The 27801-nt window shown below is 40.4% G+C and overlaps 1 protein-coding gene and 1 long non-coding RNA gene across 3 annotated transcripts in view; both read left to right on the forward strand.

Annotated features, from left to right (window-relative positions):
- AEBP2 (AE binding protein 2) overlaps positions 1 to 5146 on the forward strand; it is a 95619-nt gene extending 90473 nt beyond the window's left edge. Inside the window, exon 9 of the mRNA XM_023643210.2 lies at positions 5042 to 5146. Coding sequence (XP_023498978.1) covers positions 5042 to 5069 — 28 coding nt within the window. The 3' untranslated portion in view covers positions 5070 to 5146. The remainder of the gene's footprint in view (positions 1 to 5041) is intronic.
- An 8613-nt stretch (positions 5147 to 13759) lies between these two features.
- Positions 13760 to 27471, forward strand: LOC138924666 (uncharacterized). Of its 2 annotated transcripts, XR_011439714.1 has the most exons (4): positions 13760 to 18534; positions 20454 to 20570; positions 21924 to 22052; positions 22162 to 27471. It is a non-coding gene; the product is annotated as an uncharacterized lncRNA (long non-coding RNA). The 2 variants fall into 2 exon arrangements; XR_011439713.1 differs by having other exon boundaries at positions 13760 to 20570.
- Positions 27472 to 27801: the final 330 nt, after the last annotated feature.

The raw sequence follows: 27801 nt of genomic DNA on the forward strand, positions 1-27801 counted from the left end.
ACTTTAGTTGAAGTTTGTAGGCTTTTCCGTCATAAAGGGCAGAATTTATCCCCCTACCTAAATATATGAGAATTCTTTTTAGATTTATGACAAATCCAAGACCTGTCTAGGGTAAAGAATGTATATTTATTTAAATATGAAAGGCAATCTCTTGAGAGCATTGTGTGGGAACCACACTACTTAAACATTCCAATATGGGAAAGGCTGTCTTTTTCAAATCTTTCTTGGCTTCCAGCCCTGGAGAGTGAAGCCTCCCCCCAGAGGGGCAGGAAGAAAATACTGGGTTAGAATCAAGAGACATAAATGTCTTGGCTCAATGTCTACCGTAAATTTGCTTTGTTATCCTGAGTGTCATTTCCTCTGCCTCTAGACCTTGGTGAACTGGTCAGTAAAATGATGTGGTTGAACTGAGGCAGTGAATTTAAATTTTTGATACCTCTTAATCTCAAGTTGGTGTGCCTGATGCACAATAAGCCAACCATGGAGATGGAGAAAGGTTTATTTGAATTAGCCAAAACAGAAGACCGAGGATAGGTTCTCTCAGATCCACCTTCACAAGAGAAGAAAGGAGGGAGTTTTATAGAGCTAAGGGGCTTCGGAGGAGGAGTTTCAGAGAAACAAAGAGGAAATCATGTTTCTTTCACTCCAGATAAGCCCTTGGGCAATCTGATTTCTGAGCATCAAAGGCAGCTGGGGCCTGGTTATCTGGTGATGGTAACTTCCTCGAAGGCATTCTTTTTCTTCTGCAAAACAAGTTCATAAATCCTTGTGAGCTGAGTCACCCCTCAGGTTAAACAAGCAAACAGCAAATTAACAAGATTAACTTCTTTTCATCTGTGTCTGTGCTGGGAACAAGGATGAAGGGTAATCATGTTCTTCTGGAATATTTACAGTTATCCTCAGGTGCCTGGCTTCACTTTCCTTTTCGATTTTGTGTTTTTCACTGCAGTGTCCTCTTTTCAAATGTAATCTTGCATAAACTCTATTATATAATATAGGTGAACGCTTTATTTTATTAGATAATTTATGAATTCTAAATTATAACCTTTCTTAAAAAGTTAGGCAATGAGCACAGAGGCCATTTTGGGCTCATAAACAATTGAAATGGGAGTGGTATTAGTTTCCTAGGTTTGCCATAACAAACTACCACTAACTGGTGGCTTTAAACAAAGAAATTTATCCTCTTGCAGTTCTGGAGGTTCCAAGTCCAAGGTCAAAATGTCAGCAGGGTGATGCTCCCAGCAAAGTCTCTACAGGAGGGAGGAGACTTCCTGGCCTCTTGCAGTTTCTGGTAGCATCAAGCATTCCTTGGCTTGTGGCCACCCAACTCCCATTTGCCTCCTCTTCCCATGCCTGTCCTCCCTCTAGGTGTGTCTCTGTATCTTCACACTGTGTTCTCCTCCCTGTGTCTCTGTTTTCTCTTCTTATAAGGATAGCAGTCATTGGGTTAAGGGCCCACCCAAAAAGAGTACGACCTCATCTTTACTTGATTACCTCTGCAAAAACTATTCACAGAAACTAGGGGTCAGGATTTCAACACAATCCAATAGTAAGAGTTATAGATGACAGTTGTAGTGTTATATTAACAGCAGTATCTAATTTATTTTGTATTTTGTTTGGTAGCACAGTACAGAGAAAAATCCTGGTCCACATTGATAAGTAATTATAAATGATGGCCTTTTTTAAAAAAAACCTTAAACATGTCACTTTGCAATCTCAATCTCAATCTCTAATTGAACTGATCTGGAGGTCTGACAGAGCCACATTGGTAAATTTACATATCAATGTTAAATCACTGACAATATCCCCAAAAAGACTCACCTTCCTTACTGGAGAGAGTTCACTTTTTTTTTTGGTGAGGAAGAGTGGCCCTGAGCTAACAGCTGTTGCCAATCTTCCTGTTTTCCCTTGAGGAAGGTTGTCACTGAGGCAAAATCTGCATCAATCTTCCTCTGTTTTGTATGTGGGACACTGCCATAGCATGGCTTGATGAGTGGTGTGTAGGTCCCTGCCCGGGATCCCAACCTGGGAACCCTGGGCTGCCAAAGTGGAGCACGCAAACTTAACCACTACGCCACCAGGCCAGGGTTCACTTTTTAAAAGGAGTTGATAAGTGGACTCCTGAAGAAGCTTAAATCATCATTATATTTGGCTGACACTGTGTTTTCAAATGTCATAATACCTGAATTACTCAACGGTACCATTTGACAGCATCTTGTTAGTGGCATATTCTGTCTGACATTTCCCAACATTTAAAAAGAGTGAAAATAGTATTATTTTGTATTTTGAGTCTAAATTTGGTTTCAGTTCTGTTGCTGACACTTTCTGTGCTGTTGTGAGCAGTAATGTGGGGACCGTGAACTGCCAAAATGAGCCCATTCAGCTGGTTAAACATCGCATCTAGTTGCTCCAGCTGGTATAACTAAGTTACATTTGAGACATGTTTAATTAATGGAGTTTTTTAAAAACACAAAAGTTATTTATATTTTAATCTTGTACCAGAACCTCGTCTTGGAACTACTAAAAACTTCAATGGAAAAGCATACATTCTGGAACTTACTACCCTTATCATTAAAATAACTCTGAAAAGGCCCCAGTTTAAAGACTGTGCCTTAATAAATTTGACAGTTTTTATGGCTTTGGCCAACTTCTTTCAAAGTGCTACGTAGACAACCAGTTAGCCCGCAGAGAATGACCACAAACATGTTTCAGCAACTGCTTTTATCTGAGCAACTCTTCGTATCATCAGAATAGACACGGCTACATTTTTGACGTCTGTTCAATGGTATATCATAATCTAATCTAAAAACTTAATTTTTTTCTCCAGTTGTGTTTTATCTAATAAATCTTCCTTGTGTTCATTTGTGTGACTCTATATAAAAACAAGCAAAACATGGAGATCAGCAGATCCACATGAATGAAAATTCAGCGGAATTATAAACCTAAGCTTTAAAGGAATTCACCACATATGTATTTTGAATGTGTATTTTGGGGTTAGATCAGTGATGCTCATCAGCATGGTACGGGTCCTCAAAGATATTTGGAAATATTTGGGGATGTTTTATCTCAATACCTAAGCACATACCTGGCACTTACTTTCCTCAGGCCAAGGATGCTAAGTGACTTGCACTTGTCTTACCTGAAATGCCAGCAGAAAATGAGGGTTATTATATTTTTGTTGATGTCTGTTTATTTAACGTATCCCACACTTTAATAAGCTCCTTCTGATAGAATTTGTCTTTTCCTCACTTGTAACTTTGTGTGGTCCCGTTAAGGAGCTTTCATTGTAGGATTTAAATTTTGTTCACATAAAATTTTTATCGATGACACTAAGTAGTTCACTTAGGCCAGAACATCTGAGTTCCTTTCTTTTGAAACGTTCGTGCTTTGCTGCAAAATCATGTAATTTAGGAGGCTTAAGATTGTAAGATTTTACTGCATGAAATACAAGAAGTTGAGCAGTTTGGGTCACACTAAAATGAGACTTGGTGACAGATAGTCCTCAGTGTACTTTCTTGCCTCCAAAAGATTTCAAGTGAAACTTACAGGCCTTACTTTCATTTCGTAGGTTGTCATTACACTGGTGTGGCTGACCATTAATTGAATATCACTCAGTGCCAGATTGGCACTTTTTATCATGAGGCACAATCTTATTTTACTTATCATATTTTCTCATGAAATTTAATTTTTTCACCAATAATTCATGTCTACTTTTAAAGGTCATTACATCATCTCGCTAGAAAATTTTTTTTTTTAAAGATTTTACTTTTCCTTTTTCTCCCCAAAGCCCCCCAGTACATAGTTGTGTATTTTTAGTGTGGGTCCTTCCAGTCGTGGCTTGTGGGATGCCGTCTCAGCATGGCCTGATGAATGGTGCCATGTCTGTGCCCAGGATTCGAACTGGCGAAACCCTGGGCCGCCAGAGCGGAGCACGTGAACTTAACCACCCAGCCATGGGGCCAGCCCAGAAAAAATTTTTTAATTTAAACAAAAAGTATCCTACGCTTACCGTAAGCCTTAAGTTTGAATAATGATCGTGACTTGTACTGCTTGTTCGCGGCACAGCTCTCCGCGGCTGTCTGACAAGGGCAAGCACGGAGCAGGAGCATCTGAGCTTCATCTGGCATTTAATGGGTTTGACCACCATGTGCTAGGGTGAGTCTACTCCCCCGTGTAATTTCATGGGAGAGGCCCTGGGCAAGTCTGAATTTAAAAAAGAACAAAGACTTGGGGCTGGCCCCGTGGCCGAGTGGTTAAGTCCGCGCGCTCCGCTGCAGGCGGCCCAGTGTTTCGTTAGTTCGAATCCTGGGCGCGGACATGGCACTGTTCATCAGACCACGCTGAGGCAGCGTCCCACATGCCACAACTAGAAGAACCCACAACGAAGAATACACAACTATGTACCGGGGGGCTTTGGGGAGAAAAAGGAAAAAATAAAATCTTTAAAAAAAAAAAAAAAAAAGAACAAAGACTAGCGCAGAATTACTATATATTCAGCGTATTATACATATGCTAGAGGTGGCAAAAAAGCACTATAGTTCAAGATCTGCATAAAATTGAAGAAACCTGGGGCCAGCCCCATGGTGTAGTGGTTAAGTTTGGTGCACTCCACATCGGTGGCCCTGGTTCATAGGCCTGGATCCCCAGAGCAGACCTACACTGCTTGTCAGCCATGCTGTGCCAGGCATCCCACATACAATATAGAGGCAGATTGGCACAGATGTTAGCTCAGGGCTAATCTTCTTCACTGAAAGAAAAAAAAAGACTGAAGAAACCTTACTGGAAAGAATGGAAGTTAACATGATGGTGGTCTCCGGTGTGTTCAAAGCTGGTGTTTTTAATGACATTTTAAAAATAGTTAAAATCTATAAGGGTGGATTTGTGACCAGGCTGAGCCTAATGGTATTCAGCTTGGTCTAGTCAGTTTCATCCTTTTCTTTTTCCTTAGTCCAATTTTGTCATTTCCGTGTCAGCTTCAGTTTAAACAATTCCAGTGCAGACATGGCCCCTTCTGAAGATTTTCTCCTTTTGCCTCATCCAGGTCCCAATTCTCAACTCCCAAGGGCTGACACAACCCCCGTTTGAGATCGCTGAGGAGCTGATGCTTCGTTTCTTTCCTTGGCTTGTTTCAACCAGGAGTGAATGGCAAGTCTGCCTGCATTTATTTAAGTTATACCAAACAACTTGGCACAATTATGGCTCTTGAATTTAGCTGTACCCGATTTTACTTATGTCAGGAAGTCCATGCCGTAGCTTTGTAATGTGTGAATTTTTGCCTTGCAAATGGCTTCCTGGAAGGTGGACATCTATGCCTACCCACATGGGGCCCATGGAAACCCCTGGGTCTCCTCCATTCCCTGCAGGGAAACTCAGGAGGTTGTTTCTGGCTCCTCTCTGGTATGGATACTCCTTGTTGCCTTCTCTACTGTCTTGCCTCCTTATAACCCAGAGGACTTCGTATGGCTGTGGCTTTCAAAATACTCCAAATTTGGACCTTAACACATGTCCTCTTTACTTTGGGATTTCCTAACTAAAGGTTTTCCAACTAGTCTTCTCTCCTCTGGTGCCTGGTCACTGTGATGCTGCTATGCTATTTCCTTCCCCAAAACTCTCCTTTTTCTTTCTGCTGCTGAGAGCTTTTTTGGTCAATTTGGGGTGAGGGTTGGGGGAGCAGAGAGATCTGTTCTCCCAGTTTGTATCTACTTTTGGCAATATTCTATTGTCTCATCTGGGCAGGGGTTGGGGAGGCAATTTCCTTTTGACCTTAGAGATTAAGAATGTGGCATCTGGGCTGGGCTAGTGGTGCAGGGTTAGCATGTTCCACTTCGGTGGTCCAGAGTTCACTGGTTTGGATCCTTGGTGCGAACCCACACACTGCTTGTCAAGCCATGCTGTGGCAGACATCCCACATATAAAGTAGAGGAAGATGGGCATGGATGTTAGCTCAGGGCCAGTCTTCCTCAGCAAAAAAGAGGAGGATTGGTGGCAGATGTTAGCTCAGGGCTAATCTTCCTCAAAAAAAAAAAAAAAAGAATGTGGCATGTTTTTCTCTCTCTGCTTTACAGTAAAAGATATGTTGCCAAGTTGTAGGAGGATCAACCATTTTACTGAGCAGGTGAGAAACAGCACGTCATTAGTACTTTGAAATACCATCAGGCCACAAAAATTAAACAAACACAATGAAACAAAAAATGTGCACCTTAAAATCAACCATTTCTTCTTCCTTGAAATTCACTTGAAAACAGTTTAGCTAGAAGATATCTAAGGTTCCTTCAAAGAAATTCTTCAGTTTTCCAGTTGCTGAGTGATGATGACAATTGTACTTTGATTTCTCAAGGATTAACATAGCAGGATAGTCACTCGTCATCTGCTGAAACACTGGCAATAGGGAGGAGATTTTCTTTGTAGAGAAAATGCCAGTTGGTGGTCTGAAGGAAGAAAGAAGAGAAATTATAGAAAGCTTAGAGTAAGGGAAGCAGGATCCCTGTTAAAAGGAAAAAACTTTTCCCTACCCACAGGATACTTCTGACACCAAATGTGGGGGGCCTTCTACACCAACCAGTTCTCCAACTCTGTTGATCCCTGTTGGGTGTCCTACAGTTCGGTTCTGACCGAACTACCTGGACTTAGCAGAAACCTCAGTTTGGGAGCTTAGTTCCACGAGACTGCCCCTACTTCAGATGCCAGTGGCAAGTCCCAGGTTGTCACCCGTACTTCTGACCAACTGGCTATAAATCAGTGGTTCCCAAAGCCCCCTCCTCTGATTCAATAATTTGCTATAACGACTCACAACTCAGGAAAACACTTATGTTTACTGTTGTATTATGAAGGACATAATAAAGGATACAGATGAACAGCCAGATAAAGGGGTACATAGGGCAAAGACTGGAAGGGTCCTGAGCACAGGGGCTTCTTTCCCCTTGGAGTTGGGATTGGACCACCCCCCCTGCATATGGATGTGTTCGCCAACCCAGAAGCTCTCTGAACTCCGTAGTTTTGGGATTTTTATGAAGGCTTCTTCACATAGGCATGATTGATTATTAACTTAATCTTCAGTCCCTCTCCCCTCCCGGGAGGACGGGGATGGGGCTGAAAATTCCAATCTTCTAATCATGGCTTGGTCTTTCGGGTGACCAGCCCCCCTCATGAATTTATCCAGGGAGCCCATCCAGAATCGCCTCATTATAACAAAAGATGCTCCTATCACTCAGGAAATTCCAGGGGTTTTGGGAGCTTTGTGTCAGGAACCCGGAGCAGAGACCAAGTATATATTTCATGTTGTGTCACACCTGTGTTAGGTGAGATGACCTTGACCTGATGGATGTAACATTCAGTATAACACAGAGGGAAAAGGCAATGGCTAGTGGGACTTGGGGAAATTTTAGGAAACATCCATCTAGTCTTTTTCTTAGGCAACAAGGAAAAGCTACTCTGGCTAATTTGTTGTTAGTGCCCTCAAGTCAATTCCATTTCCCAGAGACCCCGTGTTCAGCAGAGTTGAACCCTGCCTGGTCTTTTTGCACCATCCTCTCAGCTTCTACAGGATTTTCATGGCCAATTTTTCCAGAAATGGGTGGCCAGGTCCTCCTTCATAGACTGTCTTAATCAGGAAGCTCTCCTGAAACCTGTCCACCATGGATGACCCTGCTGATATTTGAAATACCGGTGGCATAGCTTTCAGCATCATAGCAGCACGCAGCCATCACAGTATGACAACTGAGAGGCAGGTGGTGTGGTTTCCTGACCAGGAAATGAACCTGTGCTGTGGCAGTGACAGTGCATAATCTTAACCACTAGACCAGCAAGGCTGGCCAATAATTCAGGTAAAAATTTAAGTAGACAGGTGAGTCTCGATCTCTGACTAAAAGAGGAATTGGGAGATTTTCAGAAAGGAAAGGGTCCTCAAGAGGGGAGAGATTCCTTAGTGAAAACTTCTTTATAAACTTGTGCTGTTTTTTGAAGGCCCAGAGCTTGAATCAGAATCAGGTTGATGTGGGTACTGTTTCTCTGTCCTCAGAAGTAAAGAAATATCTCCTATGATACATTCAAGGGAAACTAGCTGAAGTTTCAAATAAGAGAGAAGTGCTCTTGGTGAGACCCTAGAGGATCCTACATCCATCCAAATCTACCAACCTACCTTCATCTGTACCCCCGCTTTCTGCCCTTCCTCACTTTTTAATGTTCTTGCTTCTGTCACTGCCAACTCCTCCACCTGTATTCTGGATTCCAGTCCCTCTCATCTTCTCATGGACTCTCCTGCGTCATCATTTCCCCCTCTTCCCAGGACCATTCTGTCAACACAGAAACTGCTTAAGTATCTCCCATCAGTTGATCCCTTGCTCTCTCTCCTCTATTGCCTCATTTCTTAATTTGTTGTGTCTAACCTTCTTGAAAGAGTTGTCTATATTCATTGTATACACTTTCTCTCCTCCCATTCTCTCCTTAAATATCTCCAGGCAGCCATCTGCCCATGTACCCCACTGAGTGTGCCTTTGCCAAGGTCAGCAATGACATGCAAGGAGCTAATCCACAGGTCACTTTTTGGGCCACATGGACATCTCTGTAGCATTTGAGGCAGTTGCTTACTCCCTCCTTTTCACTCCTCTACACTTGCCTGGCTACGATCATAGCCCATATCACAATCATCTCACCTGGATTATTGCAAAAGCCTTTTAATTGCTATTTCTAATAGCTTCCACTCTTGCTATATAGTAATACATTTCTCACATGAGCTTTTTGTAGTGTTAATCAGATGTCATTCTTTTTTTTTTGAAGAAGAAGATTAGCCCTGGGCTAACTACTGCCAATCCTCCTCTTTTTGCTGAGGAAGCCTGGCCCTGAGCTAACACCCATGCCCATCTTCTTCTACACTCTATGTGGGACGCCTACCACAGCATGGCTTCTGCCAAGCAGTGCCACGTCCACACCTGGGATCCGAACCGGTGAACCCCGGGCTGCCGAGAAGCAGAACGTGCAAACTTAACTGCTGTGCCACCGGGCTGGCCCAGATGTCATTCTTATATTTAGAAATTTCTAATGGATTTCCATTAAACTTAGAATACAATCCAAACTCTTTACTACATTCTATCAGGTTCTATATAATCTGGCCACTGCCTCCCTCTCACCTGCTAGGAAGCTCTCCCTTGCTTATCATGTGCTCCAGCAACACCAGCCTTCTTTTTAGCCATTCTTCTCTCTTTTCCTTGAACACACCAAACTCAATTTCACTTGCCCTTTATTCTGCCAAGGATGCCCTTCCTTAGATCTGCATACTTCTTACAGCTATTCCTGACTCAAGCTAAATGTCACCTTCTCAGAAAGTCTTTCCAGAACATCCAGTCTAAAGTAACTTATCTTCCATCATTATCTCCACCCCATCCTATTTTATTTTCTTAATAGCATTTTTTTGTTCTTAATATTGTCTGAAATAATCATATTCAGTTGTTTGCTTCTTTATTTTCTGTATCATTCTTCTAGAATTTAAATGTCTTAAAAATAAGGTCTTTTTTTTTTTTTTTGCCTCAATCTACGTTGTATCCTGAGTTTCTAGAACAATGTCTAGCATATAGTTGGCATTCAATAAGTGTTGAATGGAAATAGAATATCAGATAGTTCTTGGAAGTCACACTTTGAGTTCCAGAACCTAATCTTTACTGGGCCAGAATGTTGCCTGGTCATCCTTCTATTCCCTCATTGGCAATATTACCTTTTCCCACAATGACTATTTTAAAACTTCCCGATCTCTCTAGAACCCTAAGTACTTCTAGCTCCAGCTCACAGTCAGAAAATATTTTACACTCTATGAATCAAAAAGAAGCTCTTCCTTGGCCATCATGTCTGAAGAGGAGGAAGTGATCTATGTGGGTTTTTTTCTTTTTAATTTATCTGTACTTGTTACAACTTTTTTTTTTTCCTTTTTTCTCCCCAAAGTCCCCTGGCACATAGCTGTGTATTTTTAGTTGTGGGTCCTTCTAGTTGTGGTGTGTGGGATGCTGCCTCAGCGTGGTTTGATGAGCAGTGCCATGTCCACGCCCAGGATTCAAACCGACGAAACCCTGGGCCGCCTGCAGTGGAGTGCGCGAACTTAACCACTCGGTCACGGGGCCAGCCCCAATGTTACAACTTTTTAAAGCAGACTTGAATGTGACTTAAAAGTGACTTTTTTTTTTGAGAAAGATTGGCCCTGAGCTAACATCCGTGCCCATCTTCCTCTATTTTATATGTGGGACGCCACCACAGCATGGCTTGATGAGTGGTGCATAGGTCCACACCTGAGATCCGAACCAGTGAACCCCTGGCTGTGGGAGCGGAGCTTGTGAACTTAACTGCTATGCCACTGGGCCAGCCCCCTTAAAAGTGACTTTTTGAGCTTGAATGTGACTTAAGCACTACATTTTCATTCATAAAACTTGCTCTGGGTTATTTTTCAAATGGCTTTACATCATGCCTAGGTAGACTTGTAATTTTGCTATGCTCAATAATACTTTTCTTTGGAAAACAAGCCCTATGGATATTTATTCCCATCTAGTTGGTTCAGTTGAACGTACTAATTTCTAGAGGTCTGGGACATGCAGTTGATAACTACAGGGGGGAGTATACAAATAGAACACAGAATATAAAATTCCTTTTATAATATTGTCTACATTGGTGAAACTTCGGTAGATTAAGATGCTAACAACGTTCTGTCTGTCCTTGGTTTTACCCAAACTTCCTTCCCGTTGGGAATGATAAAAGGAAAGCAGTGAATTGGGCAAATGGCCAAAAAACTTCCTTCTGCATTACTTCAAGCTGCCCCTCTCTGTTGGCTCCTTTTTGTTAAGAGCTAGTGTCTCTTATCTTTATAAAAATCTGTTTATCCATGTACTGCTCTCCTTTATACCCTTCATGGCCAAAGTTCATGAAACAGTTAAGAGTTAACTTCATTCGTTGTTTCCGCTTACTTTCTTTCCCTCGCTCCTCAGCTGATTCCAGTTGAACTTCTTGCCCACTACTGCACTGAATCTGTGCCTACCAGGGAACTCCATGTTGCCCAATCCCAAAATTTATCAATCTTTATCGGTAGCCCTTTCAGCAGTATTTGACACTGTAGCACACTTCCTTCTTCAATTATTCCAATTCATTTTTATGACTCTCCCCTCTGCTAGGTTTCCTCCTGTCTTTGTAGCCCATCTGTCTTAGCTTTCTTTGTGGGCTTGTCTTTCTTTGTCTATCCTTTGAATATTGCTAATTTTTAGGTTTCTATCTGGGGCTCTCTTCCTGTCACGCTCAGCATGTTTTCCCTCAATAATCTCATCCACTTCCATGGCTTCAAGTGTTATCTCTATGTCAATAACTCTATCCCCTTTTCTCCTGAGCTTCAGACCTATATATCCAACTAATTTCTTAGCATTTTCATTTGGTTATCCATCCAAGATTAAACCCATTTTCTTCCCCACTAGACCTGCTTTTCCCTCTGACTTTCTTATCTCCATGAATAGTACTTTGACTGTTCAACTGGCCTAGCTTAAATACTAAGCAAGTTTTTATTCCAATATCTTGAAGAACATAAAGATTCACTAACACCTCTTCTGTGTTCTAGCCCTGCACATTATCTCTAAGCAGGTGAGGCAGAATAGAGCAGAGGCTTAACTTATCTTTACTAGTTTACAAATTACAGTCTCGAGTTAAATATTTTTAAGACCCAGCTGTTAACCTAACAAGAATAATAGAAGGCCAGCAGGACTAATGTATTGTGAATTGAGTTATTTTACTCTTTATAGCCAAAGTTCTAATTGTCTATACATTGTTTGGAAATGTGTTAATCCACCTTTCAAAGGATTTCAAAAGATGTGACCTAAAGATTTGTTATGGTGATTGCTGGGGAGATTTTGAGTCTAAGCCCAAAGTACCCAGGCAATAGTCAGCTCCACTAAAATTCCAATGAAATAACCTGTAAGAAAGAAGAGTTTTTTATGCTAGAGTGAAATGATGTTAAATGGCACTTTTCCTTTTGTCTTGAGTTTTGGCTGAGGTCCAGGGCTGGGTACTATCGTTATGAAAAGCCCACACTAAAGAGATATGCTGGACCCATTTATCAAAATTCATTGGCGGGGGAAAGAAGTTTACTCATACGGATTTTGTAGTTGAGAGTTTAATGGAATTTCTTCTCCCTGGTCCTTACAGAGGGGTGTCTTTATTTATGGGTCCCTTAAGCCATACGATGGGAGGGTTTGGAACCATTGCCACAGGGACTGAACCAAAGTGTGATCACATCACACTTAGAGGAATATGACGTGATTTTCCTGGAGTCCTTCTCCCTGGAGGAGAGAGACTAGTGCTGGGGTTGGGAAGTTGGGTTGGATGAATAAATTTTAAATTGGATATAAGATAGAATGTTTTAAAATAAACATTTTATTTTAGAATAGTTTTAGTTTTAGAGAAGAATTGTGAAGAGAGTTCCCATATACTCCGCAGCCAGTTTCCCCTATTATTAACATCTTACATTACATTCACAATCAAGAACCAATAGCGATACATTATTATTACTGAAGTCCATAGTTTATTCAGATCTTCTTAGATATTTTTCCTAATGTCCCTTTTTTGTTTCAGGAATCCATCTAGGATATCACATTACGTATAATTGTCATGTCTCCTGAGGCTTCTATTGGCTATGACAGTTTCTGAGATTTCCTTGTTTTTGATGAACTTGACAGCTTGGAGGGCTACTGGTCAGGAATTTCATAGAATGTCCCTCACTTGGGTTTTTTCTGATGTTTGTCTCATGATTAGATTGGTGTTATGTGTTTTGGGAGGGAGACCAAGAGGTAAATTGCCATTTCATTACATCATTTTCATAGTACGTACTATCAACGTGACTTATTGTTGATGTTAACCTTGATCACCTGGCTGAGGCAGTGTTTGTCAGATTTGCCCACTGTAAAGTTCCTCTATTTCCCGCCCTTTTCTTTTTTTTTTTTTTTTTTTTTTTTTAAAGATTTTATTTTTTCCTTTTTCTCCCCAAAGCCCCCCGGTACATAGTTGTGTATTCTTCGTTGTGGGTTCTTCTAGTTGTGGCATGTGGGACGCTGCCTCAGCGTGGTCCAATGAGCAGTGCCATGTCCGCGCCCAGGATTCGAACCAACGAAACACTGGGCTGCCTGCTGCGGAGTGCGCGAACTTAACCACTCGGCCACGGGGCCAGCCCCCCGCCCTTTTCTATACTGTAATCTTTGGAAGGAATCTACTATGCGCTGCTCACTTTTAAGGAGTGGGGAATTATGCCCCACCCCCTTGAAGATAGAGTTTGGACTGGACTAGAAACCTCATGAGATATTTCTAAAATTGTGAATGGTCAGATAAAGGAAATTAAAACAGAGTGTATAAAGACAGAAGTAAGGAGAGATTAAAGCTATGTTTTCTATCAAGACCAAATCACAGAATAAGTCCATCTTATGATCAGCAAGATAAATTCAAAGCAAACATGCTAAAAATGTGTGTCCCAATCAATGAAAAATTTGTAGCTCAAAAGGACTACAAAACAACAAGAGCCCAGATCCTCTTTCTCCCTCCCTCCCCCAAGATAGAGAATTTACAATCTGAAATCAGGGATGTATAAAACCTATTACTAACGAGGCAGAAAGAAAACACTCAGAATCTTGAGGAAAAAATAACTGGAGATGAAAAAGTCCTTACTTTCATGTATAGCTTTAAGCATATTCCTGGAAATAGGAGGAAGACAAAAAATTGCAGCACTGAAATTATAAGGAAATCAAACATAAAATTAAAATATACTAAACAAATAAGATAATGAGGAAAAGACTGATGATACTACTTTCAGAAATGCCAGATAGACTATTTTGTTAAGAATAACTGGAAAATCTAGGGAACTGTATGAACAAAATATGCTTGAAAGTAAAGGAGAGCTAATGAGGCAGAAGAGAATTATGGGACCAAGATCCTGGAGAAGGAAATTCAGAGAGCTGAGCCCAGCATTGGGGAATGCTTCTCCCTCACCCCATAGTATTGATGGCTGCCAGAAGGGACAGCTGAGAGACTAAGCAGAGACTTGACAGTCTTTGTGGTTAGTGCAACAATGATTAGAGCCCAGGTCCACTAAGAGGGAACCCTGTTGAATGTCCTCCAAACTTTGAGTTAGGACCCTAAAGAGCTATACCATTAGACTAAGGCTAAATCAGAAATACAGCAATTTGCATAGAGAATGAAGCCCAGCTTTTAATAATTTCAATTCTTGATTAGATTAATGTGATTAGGTACTGCTGTTATCTGTAGCCGTATGCCTGAGGCAATGCAAAATCCTCTCTGGAGGAAGAGAACATTCTAAACCTTAAATAATTTTTACATTACTTTTCATATATAATGTCAGAAACTCAATCACAAATAACTGTGTTAGACACACAGGAGGCAAGACAATGTGACTGAAAACCAAGAGAAGCCAGAGACAACAGCAATCGTCTCACAGGAAATTCATATAATGGTGTTAATACACATATTTTAAAGTAACTGTGCTAGTTATGCTTAAAAGAAATAAAAGACAAGATCAAGAACTTTGACAGAAAGCTGGAAAATATAAAAAGAGAACAAAATAGAAATTCTTGAAATGAAAAAAGAATAACTGAATAAAGAACTTTATGGATGGATTTAATGGCAACTTAGTCATGGCTGATGAGAGAATTAGTGAACTGGAAGATGACAGAAGAAACTATCCAGAATGATGTACAGAAAAAAAATAAAAGATATATAAGAACAAAAGATGAATAAGAGATACAATGAGAAGATATAACATGAACATTCTCTTTCTCTTTTCCATCCCAATATTACACACAATTTGTCCTGCTGCTGGGAACTTATCCTAGGACAAAGCTTATCCCAGGACAAAACTTATCCTAGGACAAAACTTATCCTTGGACAAAAGATTAGAGAATGCTTCCCCAACATAATTGAAAGAATTGCCTAGTAAGAACTAGGTTAGTTAACATCTGTGTTAAACCATTGTTTAATAGGCCACCCATTAGATTAGAGTGGTAAATATTTAAAGAAACTTCATAAAAATTAGAACGGTGTACTTATCATAATATGAGATTCTTTTTCCTTTTAGGTGCACAGGAAAAAACCTCTGTGGAATGAAAGCAAAAGGAACAAAATGAAAGATATGTATGATAAGTGATTGATTAAAGCCTAATATCAAAAATATTTTTAAAGAAAGCATTTAGCCTTCAATGGAAAAATGGACAATGGTTATGGTAGTAGAGAAAGATTGCATAAAATAATATAGAAATAGTAATCTAACATTTAAAAATTGGGGAAATGAAAGCAAACTAAGAATAATATAAACAAAAATAAAAACACTCAAGATTGTCACCACCCCCCATAGCCTAGTGGTTAGGTTTGGCGTGCTTTGCTCCAGCAGCCTGGGTTCAGTTCCCAGGTGTGGACCTACACCACTTGTCAGGGGCCATGCTGTGGTGGGGCTCACATACAAAATAGAGGAAGATTGGCATAGATGTTAGCTTGAGGTGAATCTTCTTCAGCAAAAAGCAAATAAAATAAAAATTCAATATCTATAAGACTTTGGAGAAATTGACAAATCACTGTTTCCTGGAGGCACTATAAATTGGCATAATCTTTTTGAAGAACAATTTGGTAGTAAATAATAAGCCACAGAAATTTTAGACTTTATTTCCCCAGTAATCATAAATCTGAGAATTTGTTCTTCAGAAATAAGTCCAACGAATAAGTGAACTATGTTTAGAGAGATTATCTTAACCTCTCTATTTATTATAGAAATAAACCATGCCAAAAAAGGGAAAATTAAGCAATTTATATTCTGTTAACTTAATGGAATATTTTGCAATGATTAGAAATGATGGTTATGAAAACTGTGTGTGTATATTTACACACACATACATATATGAATTTTGTATATATATGAAAGAATTTTAAGTAAAAAAATTAAAAGATAATTTTTATCAATAAAGATTAAGTTTATGTAAAAACAATATCTACATTTTGAAAAGATCATAGAAATGTAAACAGTAGGGCTTACATAAGTTGGTTGTCAGGATAATTTCTTGAAAGAAATTTTTATAATAAAACTGTCGTTAAAAAGACTTATTCCTTTATATTAATGCATATTTAAAGAAATAAGTTGGAGACATTTTCTTCCTGAGAAGAACCAATAGATCCTATGATGTCAATAGATATGATAGTATCTTAAATAGCTATCCAAATGGTTAACAAAGCCTAAAATGCTTTTATTTAATTCTTCTCCCTTTTGTTTAATCCATACACATTTCAAAGAAAAGTTCATCCAAACATCAGATTTAATCTTTTAGTTCATAACAACGCTGACTTGGAAGATTTAGTGTTCTGTGTCCAAATGTCTTGTTTATTAGTATTCAGTGTTCTCATGCTTTGCTGAGAAAAATCACAATGAAACTTTAAGTTATAGTTGAGAAACCATGCCCCTTATCATGGTGATAAAAATGTCATGACATATTGTAAAGGCGCAATGTTCTAGTTACAAGTTTATTGAATTTTTATGAAGAGAAAAGGTATAGAGAAAGTTGTATAAGTAGGTCTGATGTGAATAGAGAGTCCAAAATCTGGAAACCAAGAAAGATAGAAGTTATAGAACACAACTCACAAAAGCCAATGGAGAATGAAGGAGGAGGTCTTTCAAGATCATGTAAAGCGGCGAACTGAGACTTAATTTTGGCTTAATTGGCAATTAACACCGAATGTTTACTGTTTTTCCAAGGCAAGGGGCCAAGGCAAAAAATGCAATTTGTTCAAAGGCCGTAGTCCTTTTACTCTGCTGCAAATAACGGTCATATGATTACGAAAAATAGATAGATCATCCTTTTAAACATTTACATTTTTCCTCTAAATTTTGATATTTTGGCTGGCATCACTGAACAAGTAAATTGAATACTTGTATAATATGACACATGGTATCATTTAAACTGAAAATATTGAATTTTGTTAGGTTTGTTTAAGAACTTGCAGTGGTATGACAGTGAAAAGGTCACTTTTTCCCCTTTTATGTCATGTTTGTTCAACACTTAGGATAAAATCACACTTTGGTTGCCAAATGCTTTTTTTCCAGAGATTTTAATGTGTATTCATTGTAAAAGACAACAGTTCAATTTAAAAGACTACAGATCCTATGGCTTATGCTTCCAAAGAACAAGACAGTTATCAGAGCATTCAAAGATGAGCAGATGAGGTCATGCTTGAGAATGAATCATCAACAAGTTTTGAAAAAAGAATACCTGTTTCAGGGTCTTTCAAAGGGTAAGAGAGTGATCGTTTAGACACTTCCATTTTGGGTAGCTTTAATTTGGATTCCATTCACAGTATAGCTGTTCTAAGCCTTCACTTCCCGTAAGCGTTTTTCTCACCTTGAATAGCAACATATGGTCTCCAGATCTCCTTGCGACCTGAAAAATGACTATGAACAACAGCCAAATCTTTCCTGTTCTTCATAAAACTTTTTTTAGTGAATATTTTTTCTCCTCCATCAGTGTTTTCTCTTCTGAAGTTTTATATGAAGAGAGACATTCTCTAAATCATTCATCTGGATAAATTTATCAAATATGGCTTCATATGTACCGCATAGTCATACAAAATGTCTTCTCAGAAACTCTACATTGATATCTAAGAAATTGCTGCCATGATCTTTTTCAAAAGACTAAGACAGCATTTTCTATCACGTTCAAGAGTAATTCTGAAATGTAATTGTGATATAGAGAACAACACAGATCTGTTCAATAATTTTGCTTGAAGGCCTCAACAGATTGGTAAGGTAATAGAGATGGGTCTAGAATTGTCTCTTCATGAACTCACTCTGTGGCCTACATTTTGTCTCCTGGAGTGAAAAACACCTTGGTCTAAAATAGATGATCTTGGGGCCAGCCCGGTGGCATAGTGGTTAAGTTCTTTTCAGATTTGGGCTTGTAAGTCTCCAAACATCACCTCTCCATGTTCTACAGGTACAAACAGATCAGCCCAGATTCAGTGGGAGGGGAAATTTTGTGCTGCCTCTTGGAGAGATGTGACATATACACCCAGCGATGGAAGGAATTGATGGTGGCCATATTTGGAAATTATCTACCACCGTCAACCCTCTGGAACAAAAATTCACATCTCTCCCACATACAGATACAGTCAGCCCTCCCTCAAAGTTCTCGTCTTACTACAGCATGGGTTCAAATTTTAGTGTTTCTTTATCTAAGATTAGGTTCAGGTATGTTATGGACTGAATGTTTGTGTGACCCCCAAGTTTCTATGTTGAAATCTAACCTCTGATGTGATGGTATTTGGAGGTGGGGCATTTGGGAGGTAATTAAGTTATGAGGCTGGAGCCCTCATGAATGGGATTAGTGCCTTTATAAGAAGAGGTCAGAGAGCTAACTCACTCTCCTTCTGCCGTGTGAGGATACAGTGAGAAATCAGCCCTCTGCAACCCAGAAGAGGGCGCTCACCAGAATCCCACCCTGCTGGCCCCATGATCTTGGACTTTCAGCCTCTGGAACTGTAAGAAAGAAGCTTCTGTTGTTGATAAACCACTTAATTTATGGTATTTTGTTAAAGGATTCTGAGCCAAGACAAACTGTGGCTGGATTCTTTGGTGTGGTTCCTTAGGAGCAGAGCCCTGTAAACAAAAAAGACAAGTTTTCTGACACTCCCATATCCAGCATATAATGATGGAAGAGGAAGGATAGGTTAACCAAAAGGGCAGCTGTGTTCAGAAAGGGGGAAGGAAGGAGGCATTGCAGGTATTAGGGAATCCACGGAAATTTTGAAATCAAGCTGGGCACATGTCACCATTTCTGTTGACTCTCGGAACACAAAATGTTCTTTAATTAGAGCTGAGTCCTGCTCGTTGAAAGTGGTTCTCTGTGGTTCTTGGTTCTGCCTTCTGGGTTCTGGGTCAACCCCCTGAGGCACACTTCCTTTTCCATAAGAAATGGCATATGTTTGCAACTGAGCAGCATTCTCAGCTTGATTTCTGCTGAGAGGCCTCTTTTCATATTGAACTGTCTTTGACCCATTGAGTCCAAGCTTTTAAAAACTTTATAGGCTTCCTACGGACTTCCTACATAACTTGTGCTCCTACATAACTTGGGTATCAAGTTGTGTTCTGGTCCTTTAGATGAAAACCACACTTAGAAATCCCCTCCGACCTTACTGAGACACAGGGTGTTGTGGAAGCAATGGTCTTAAGATTCTCAGTAGTCCTTTGTTCCATCTGAGGCGATGTATAGGGCACCAACTTAAATATTTCTGACGCTTAACAAAGGGTCTCACTCTTAAGGCTACACTCTTAATCTGAATTTTATCCTGAGATTGCATTTTACTGGCAATATTATTATCATCTCCATTTTACAGAAGAGGAAATTGAGATTTAGAAGGTTAAATGACTTCCAAATATGCATACTGCTAATTTCCTCCCTTCCTGAAATTCCAAATCTAATGGGGGAACCAGAAATATATATATAAGAAAATAGAAAAATAAGGAAGACTCTAACTCTAATACAAGTTCAAAATGCTGAAGAGTCTGAGGGAGAAAGCAGATCAGACAGACTTCCTGGAAAAAGTGTCATTGGACTTGGACAAACGTGAAGAGGGAGAGAGGCATTTACGGCAGAGAAAGCAGAAGGGAGAGGACCGAACATGATGAGAAAGTCTGTTACTGGATGGTAGGAGGCCTTTCTGGGGTAGATAGTGGTGACGGTGATGATAGAGAAGTATAGTGAGAGATATGACTGGAAATGCAGGGTTGGGTGAATTTTGGAAGATTTGAAATCCTAGACTTTGGATTTAATTGAACAAGAATCCAGGCTTTTTCAGCATGATTTGCTGGTTCTACTTGTCTACATAATCATTTACACATCTTTGTATTTCTATTCTCCGGGAGATTGTTGTTCTTTTGTATTTCAAGCTGAATAACATAGAGGAAAATTTAACTTGGAAGCTGTGTGACGTCGTAGCTGAGAGCTTGGATTTTAGAGTCAGGCAGAACTGGATTAAGACCAACTCTCCATCTACCATTTTTTTCTCTTTGGGCAAGTGTCTTAACTTTTCTAAGCCTCAGTTATTTCACCTTTAATGGGAATAACCATCTCAGAAGGTTGCTGTGAATATCAAATGAGATACTATATATAAACCACTTAGTACAGATTAGGGCATATGGTAAATTATCAGCAAGTATTGTTATAAATAATTATTATTGACATTTAAAAATTACTATTATGGACTGAATTGTGTCCCCCAAAATTCATATGTTGAAGTGTTAACCACCAATGTGACTGCATTTGGAGAAAGAGCCTTTAAGTAGGTAATTAAGGTTGAATGAGGTCAGAAAGGTTGGGGCTCTAATCCAACAGGACTGATGTCATTAAAAGGAGAGAAAGAGATACCAGAGACTTCTCTTTCTCTGCACCTGCTCACAGAGGAAAGGCCATGTGAGGGCACAGGGAGAAAGTGGCCATCTACAGGCCAGAAGGAGAGGCCGCACCAAAAACCAACCCTGCCAGCACCTTGATCGTGGACTTCCAGCCTCCAGAACTGTGAGAAGATAAATTTCTGTTGTTTAAGTCACCCAGTCTGTGGTATTTTGTTACGCAAGCCCTAGCAAACTAATATATCATTTAATGAAAACGAAATCAACAATAATAAACAAAAAATTAAAAATCTTATTTTTTTGTATGCCAACAGTGTCAATATCATAGAACTTTCCTTTTAGCAAGAGAGTGAAGACTTTTTTCCAGCAGCCTAGACAATGATAGTTGAAACACAAATATTTAGTTGCAGCTTTAGAAATTCTTCATAAGATCAGTTGATGAGTTGGCTGTCTATCTGAGGGGACTCGGTCACACGTCTTTTATCCTCCAGCAAAATATCCAGGTTTGTTCACTTGGTGGCAGAGTCCAGGAACAGCACAGGGCAAACACCAGTGTGAAAGTGCTTTTTTAAGCTTCTGCTTGCATCACATTGGCCAAAGTGTCACATGACCCACCCAGACTCAAGAGTGAAGACAATTCTACCATGGAGGCTGGAGGGGAAGAGTTTGAGGCCACTTTTGCAATTTATCACATCTTTGATGCTGCCTACAGAGCAAGAGCTCCTAAAATCTAAGCTGAATTACGTGCGTCCAATGGTCACAGAGCTATGTAAATCCCATCAGGTCTTACTAGAACTGCATATTGTTATGAATCTTATTTGAAGCCTGTCCTCAAATTCTCTTTTTACCTGTCACTAATGCTGCAAATACTTGCTTGATCCTATTTCTGGTTTGTTCGGGGACTGGTAGGAAAGACCTTGAATCAACTTCCAAAAAATCGTTATTTGTTATTACTCACGGGAATTAGATGCTAGTTTCACCAGTAAAGATTTTAGTAGAATCATGAACATTCAGGGACTCCTAGAGCTGATATATTGTCCAGTTTTATGGACAACAGAACACTCTTTTGGTTTTCTTTATTAAGAAGAAAGTCAGCTGGTTCTTTTGGTTTCAGGCATTTCAATATAACACCATAGAGTTCCAGAATGCTGTCTTCTCCTGTGTTCAGTGGATGGGGGCGTAGATGGGCTCTCTGCCAGGAAATAATAAATTCAGTTCCAAGAATCCTCTTCCTTCCAATTCCAGGGTAACCAAGGCCTTCCTGGTTATCTGTGCAGGTGACCTGCATTTTGAGGGATTTTAAGACCTTAGGGGATTAATCCTTTCCTTTGAGTCTGGTGCATTCTCTGAGGGCAACAAATGGTCTAAATGTGGTCATTGAGTCACTGAACTTGCTGGAATTATTGGATTTTGGATTATACAGCGTGTAGAAAGAAACTTCTTGACGCAAATAGTTTGTAAGCCTAGAATCTTTTTTTTCCTCCTTCTAAAAGCTTTATTGTTTCCATCTGGTCCACAGACTGAGCAAGGGCTCCAGCTGCCTAGTGGCTGCAGGGAGATGCTCAGGTAGAAGCTCTGACACCACAGGGAATGCCAGCAGGGCCCCTTGAAGGCCGCTGGGTTCAGAGGCTCCTACTCATGTTTGAAGGTGAGTCTTTCCAAGACAGACTTGCTGGGGCCAGCCTGGGGGCTGGCCACCCTGAGGAGGTGAGTCAGGTGGTCGCCACCTTCTCCATGAGTTTCACCTTCTCACCTAGGAAGTGGCTCTCCAGGAAGCCACAGAGATGGGCGTCTGTGCGAGTGTAACCCAAGGCATGCAGCTCCAAAAGGGCCTGGTTCTGGTTCTTCTCCATGACCATCGTGGCTTCCAGGGCGTCCAGGGTTTTACCCCAATCATCTTGGGATGGCTTCTGTGCGTCCTGGAAGAGAGCGCAGCTACTGTGCTGGTTTTGGATCAAGAGATGCTCGGTCAACTTGCGGAAGAAGTGGCCCAAACTCTCCAGAGTTACAATGCCATGGTGGAAATATAAGCTTAGAGAGAGGTAGGTGCAGGAGGCCCGCAGATGAACGCCCACCAGGCGGTGGACGGTGGCCTCTACCTCGGTGGAACCATTGTAATGAATCTGTGAGCTCACGGTTGATGGGCAATAAGTAGCTAAGCACAGAAAAATGGTGTGGGCTGCTCCCGGAAGCAGGAAGACAGAGAAGATGGTCCTGGAGGCTGCAACTAGAAAAGAGGTTAGAGGGTTGTGGGAAGCTGGAAGAGGGGCATCCCCCGGTCTTTCCATCCAAACGCTCTTGAAGCAAGAGACAGATCTAGGACCACAGGGCACACTGCCAGCTAGAATCATTTTTGAGAAACTTTCTCAAGACTGACTGATCTCACTTATAGAACAGGAGGTATTATATATATACATCCAACTATGTATATTTGGATAGCTTTCTGTTCTCTCCAGTTGTAGAAGATATACTCTTAAGTATCTAATTTAATCGTTTCTTAAACACTTTCAGAAACTATTTCTGCAGTGACTTTCAGAATAGCCTGATGTAGTAAACACTTATTCTTTCACCTGCTGTGAAAAGTGCTTCCACCTTCTTTTGGAGAATTGTTAATGCTTCCTTAACTCAAATATGTGGTTTGGTGAGACTGAATTTCTTTACCATGGGATCAGCATACCCCATTTTCCTAGCCAGAGTGCTTTATCAGGGATGGGAGAAATTAGTTGGGCCAAACAGAGACTTTCCCCAGCTTATATGTAATGAGAGGGGCATGAGCTCACTTTTTTCTATGGTTGAATAAGGATACTGCTGGATTACCGGTGTACAGCCCACATAATATCTAGAAACAATAATCTTTGTGCTGTTTGCTCCCCACTTCCTTATGTTACTTCCCCATGTTACTCAGAGGCTTCTTTATTGCCTTGAGAAGAAAAAAGCAAGAAATAATGAATCTTAGGGTTTTTTTTTCTTATTTTCTCCAAACTGGGTTTTGAGAATCAAAAAAGAGGACCTGAAGGAATCTAGACACAGAATTTTTACTATAGATATACTATTGGCAAGAAACTTGAGGAAGAATGAGATGACCTCATTTGTACCCTTGCGGAGACCCGAGGAGGACACCTGGGCTGGGGAGATGGGGCGTTGCTTATAGGAGGTCAGAGTTTGTGGGTGGGAAGTTCTCACCTGGGGGAGTCTGGGTGGTGAGGAGTTGGATAAGCATTGGGAGCCTGATGAGTTTCACTGGTGGTTATCTTGAGGAATCCAATGGGAGCCAAGCTGATGCTTGTAGATCATTTGTCACCTTTCAAGAGTGGGTCACCTACCATGTGTGGATTGTACATCAGAAGGGCGCCTGCTCACACGCTGAGACTTTGAAAAGCTCTCTTGAAATTGTTCAATCTATACATTTCAAGGGTCTCGTGTCCTACTCTCCCTGTTTTTCCCTCTTCTCTCCAAAAATACAGGGAAGAGGAATCTCAAGATCCAGAAGAATGATTTGCTTTTGCCCACACAGTGAGCAGTTTTCTCAACTCCATCTAAGAAGCAATCTACTCTTTTCTCATTATTCAGTTGATATCATCTATAAAATTTACATATATAAATGAGCCTGTCTCTGGCAGGCCACCATTTAAAAGAAGAGGCCTAAAACTTTCCCACATTTTCCATGAAAGGTGAAAGATAGAAGGAAAGGGAAGAGCTGTGGAACATACCCACACTCTGTCAACGGCCTGAAGTGGGGCAGGCAGTCCTGGAACTGCAAAATTCATCAGCTGAGCCTATATAGGTTTTTACTATCTGGTGGCTTGCAAATGAAACTTTGTAAATTTGAGGGGAGAAGGCTGGAGAATCTGGCCAAGCAGGATTATGTCCATACTACTCAGTTATAAAAGGAAAAACAAGCTGGGGGAATGGGAACAGAGCAGATGAGTTACATAGAAATTTCTGGAATATTCTGAGAATGTTCTGGGTTAAATAGGATTTTATGAACTTGCCTGGGAAGCTAATGATTGTTTTTATGAGATAATATATTCCAGTTTTCAACTCAGGATACCTGGGTCACACCTCCATGTGTCACAACTCCAGAAGGATTCCCCGGAATTTCACTTTCCCTTCACTCTGATCTCAGAGATGGGAACTATACCCTCTTTAAGCTAAGACTCCACAGATTGAAACAGGAACAAGCCTGCCCAAAACATACACGGTGGGTGGGAGTGTTGACTTTTATCTCCATGGAGAAAGGGAATTTTACAGCAATGAGAGTAGAGTCTCATTGGATGAGACCATATGGATATGCCAGGGTTATATCCACACATATCTTCATGAAAAGTAAAAAAGCTTGCAAAAAGTGGGAACAGAGGCCAGAGTCCAGGACTTGGTGGGAAAGTAGACCAGAGCTCCCCTTCCTTAATGTGAGCCCTTGCCTTCTTCATGTGCTCTTCAGGGTGCAAATGACTGATAATGTCACTGAAGCCTGGACTGTATTCCGAGCCTGCCTGGCATGAAATGTGATATTGATGTTGTATCTCTTTCCTTATTGTTCTGGGGACAAGTGGGCCAGGCTTGATGCCTGGGCATACCCCGTGACCTTGTGGAATGGGATGGGGCGAAGCTTGGCCAGCCCCTGGCAGATTCTGTCTGTGGGGCTAGGGAACATTGTTTCTCACTGACTTAATTGGCTAGAACATGAGACCAAGATAACATTTGATTTGTCTTGTACAGATTTGGTTTAGAAAAATCTTAAAAATATACTGAAAGCAGCTAAAATTTTCTCTATACCTGTTGCCTAGATGCAATAACTTTATGCTGGAAATATATATCGATATCTAAGCACATAGAATGGGAAGTATTAGGTAGTATGGAAAAACAGGTGGACAACCTCTCTTTTTTTTCCCCTTACCCCTTCTCTCTTTCTCTTTTCCCCCATCTTCTCCTTTTTGAAACTTAATTTAATAGATAAAGAATATCTTTAAATGACTGTAAAAATAAGGTTTATGTTTAGACAATTTTTCCCAGCTGGAACGCTCTGTTTAAAACACTCTGTTTTCATGGCCTGCTCTGTTTATTGTACATTCAGAGATGTGGGCACGTGGGAACTATTTGCAGAAAACATCTCTGTTTGCTTCTACGATTGATATAATACAGAAGCAGAGGGTAGAGTTTCAACAAGCTGCCTTTCTAAAGCCAGATGGACAATCTTGCCTTTTATTACTACTGGCAAGTACGTTTATGAGAAAAAAAAAAAAAGGAAGTTATGGAAAGTAATGAAGAGATAAATCCATTCTGTCTCTGAAAGTGTATTAACACCCAAGATCTGCAGAAATAAGAAAGTTCTCAGTGATCATTTGGGATTGAATTGTGGTGGAAACGCTCAGGACCGTTTCACCTACTTGCATTGAAAAATCATAATTGATTATAAAGAAAAGCATTGTGCCTTAGTTTACACTCTCAGCACATCTGCTATCAACGGTTGATCGCAAGAGCCTTCAAACTGATCTATGTTTAATTCAATGTCTCCTTCCCCAGTCAAGCCACTCTCTCTCCAGCCACCAGAGCCATCTTCAAAACTGCAGATCCGACCAAGGCTCCTCCCCACTTTAATGGCTGTTCCCTATAGCTTCTAGAAGAAGAAAACTTGCGGTCTGCTGCCTGAACCCAGCTTTCAAACATATATATAATTTCTTTTTTTTTTTGGCCCACACACGGTCAGCCTGAAAAAACATGTAATAGTTGCCAACATTTAAAGAGTGGAGAATTTGACGGAAAAATCGGGATATTGTGCTATAATTAAAAAACGGGAAGCTCTGGCAACACTGGCGCTTACATTTTGTGTAAAAACCATTGAACTGTTCCATTTGGAGGGGTGTGACTTCCCCAGTTCCCCACAGGGTCCTTCACTTCCTGTCTTTTTTTCTCATTTACATGATCTCATTTTGCTCATTTACACGATCTGTTTGACATTTACAGGCATTTACATTTTCAACTCCTGGACTGTGGGCTCAAGTCCAGCTCCTTACCCTTGTGTATAAAGACCATCTGACTCTTATTAACTTTTTTAGGCTCATTTCTTGTATTTTCTCTTCTTGAACTTTATACTCCCAAAATACAGTTCCCCCTAGCGCTGTGTGATTTTACCATTTGCAGGTCTTTCCATCTATCTGAAAAGCCTTCCCCTCTTACCAAAATATTTTTTCCTTCTGGAAAATGTTTTCCTCATTTCTTTAGAGTTAACGGTTCCTTCTGTTTTTTTTTTTTTTTCCCTGAGCATTGAACATACTTCCATGCTTGACTATCTTACTACTCTATATTTTACTTATTTGTGTAAAATAAGGAGAAACTTTCTTTTATGAGCGGCAGGTATAAAATTCCTTGTGGGGAGACCCAAGCCTTTGAAGAAGGGTAGACGAGCTTTCTCAGCTGAGCCCCCAGGGCTGAGAAGGGAGTTGTCCCAGGACTCAGAGAACTAGACACTCTGCTCACGTTCCTCTTAGGGAACGGGGTGGCGTCTATGCAGTGGATAAAACTCAGGAGACTCGAAAGGGGGAGAGAAATTTCAAATGGAGGATTTTTCAAGTAAAAACCACCAGAAGAACCGAATATAGAATTAGCTGAAGAGAATTAACAGGTTGACCCCGGAGAATGGACTGAGGGTAGGGCGAGGCAGTTGCTTTTCACCACAAGCCTTCTGTAGTTTTTGAGTTTTAAAAATAAATGCACATCATAGTTTGATGAATTATTTAAGAGTGATGTTTAGGAAAACATAAGTGTAACAATTGATTACGTGTGATGTGATCCTCTTCCACGGTCCCGTAAATCTTCATAAAGGGTTTAAACAATCACCACATTTAAAGCGATTCTTTTGCTGTGGAAATCAGTGAAAAAGCTGGATTCTAAGTACTGGCTGATGTGAGACCAGAAGTGTCAGCTTGTGATGGTCAGAGAACAGCTGATATCTTAGCTACATTTATGCAATAGTCCTTCTTATCCGCCGTTTCCCTTTCTGTGGTTTCAGTTATCGGCAGTCAACCGCGATCCAAAAATATTAAATGGAAAATTTCAGGAACAAACAATTGATGAGTTTTAAATTGCGTGCCGTTCTGAGTAGTGTGATGAAAACTTGCCCTGTCCTGCTCTGAACACTATGTCACAATGCCTACGTTATTCACCTCACTTCATCTCACCACGCAGGCGTGTTATCATCTCACATCATTACAAGACGGGTGAGTGCAGACAGTGAGATATTTTGAGAGAGAGAAGCCACATTCACATAACTTTTATTAGAGTGTATTGTGACAAATAAAAATGGCAAGCAATAGGATATATTGGAGTATATGAGGAAGCCATTTGGTATAAACCTAATTCGGCCTGACTTTCTTTTTCAAAAGGGCCTGACTGTGGGG

Source organism: Equus caballus, chromosome 6, assembly GCF_041296265.1.
Source record: "Equus caballus isolate H_3958 breed thoroughbred chromosome 6, TB-T2T, whole genome shotgun sequence".
In the NCBI taxonomy this organism is placed as follows: domain Eukaryota; kingdom Metazoa; phylum Chordata; class Mammalia; order Perissodactyla; family Equidae; genus Equus; species Equus caballus.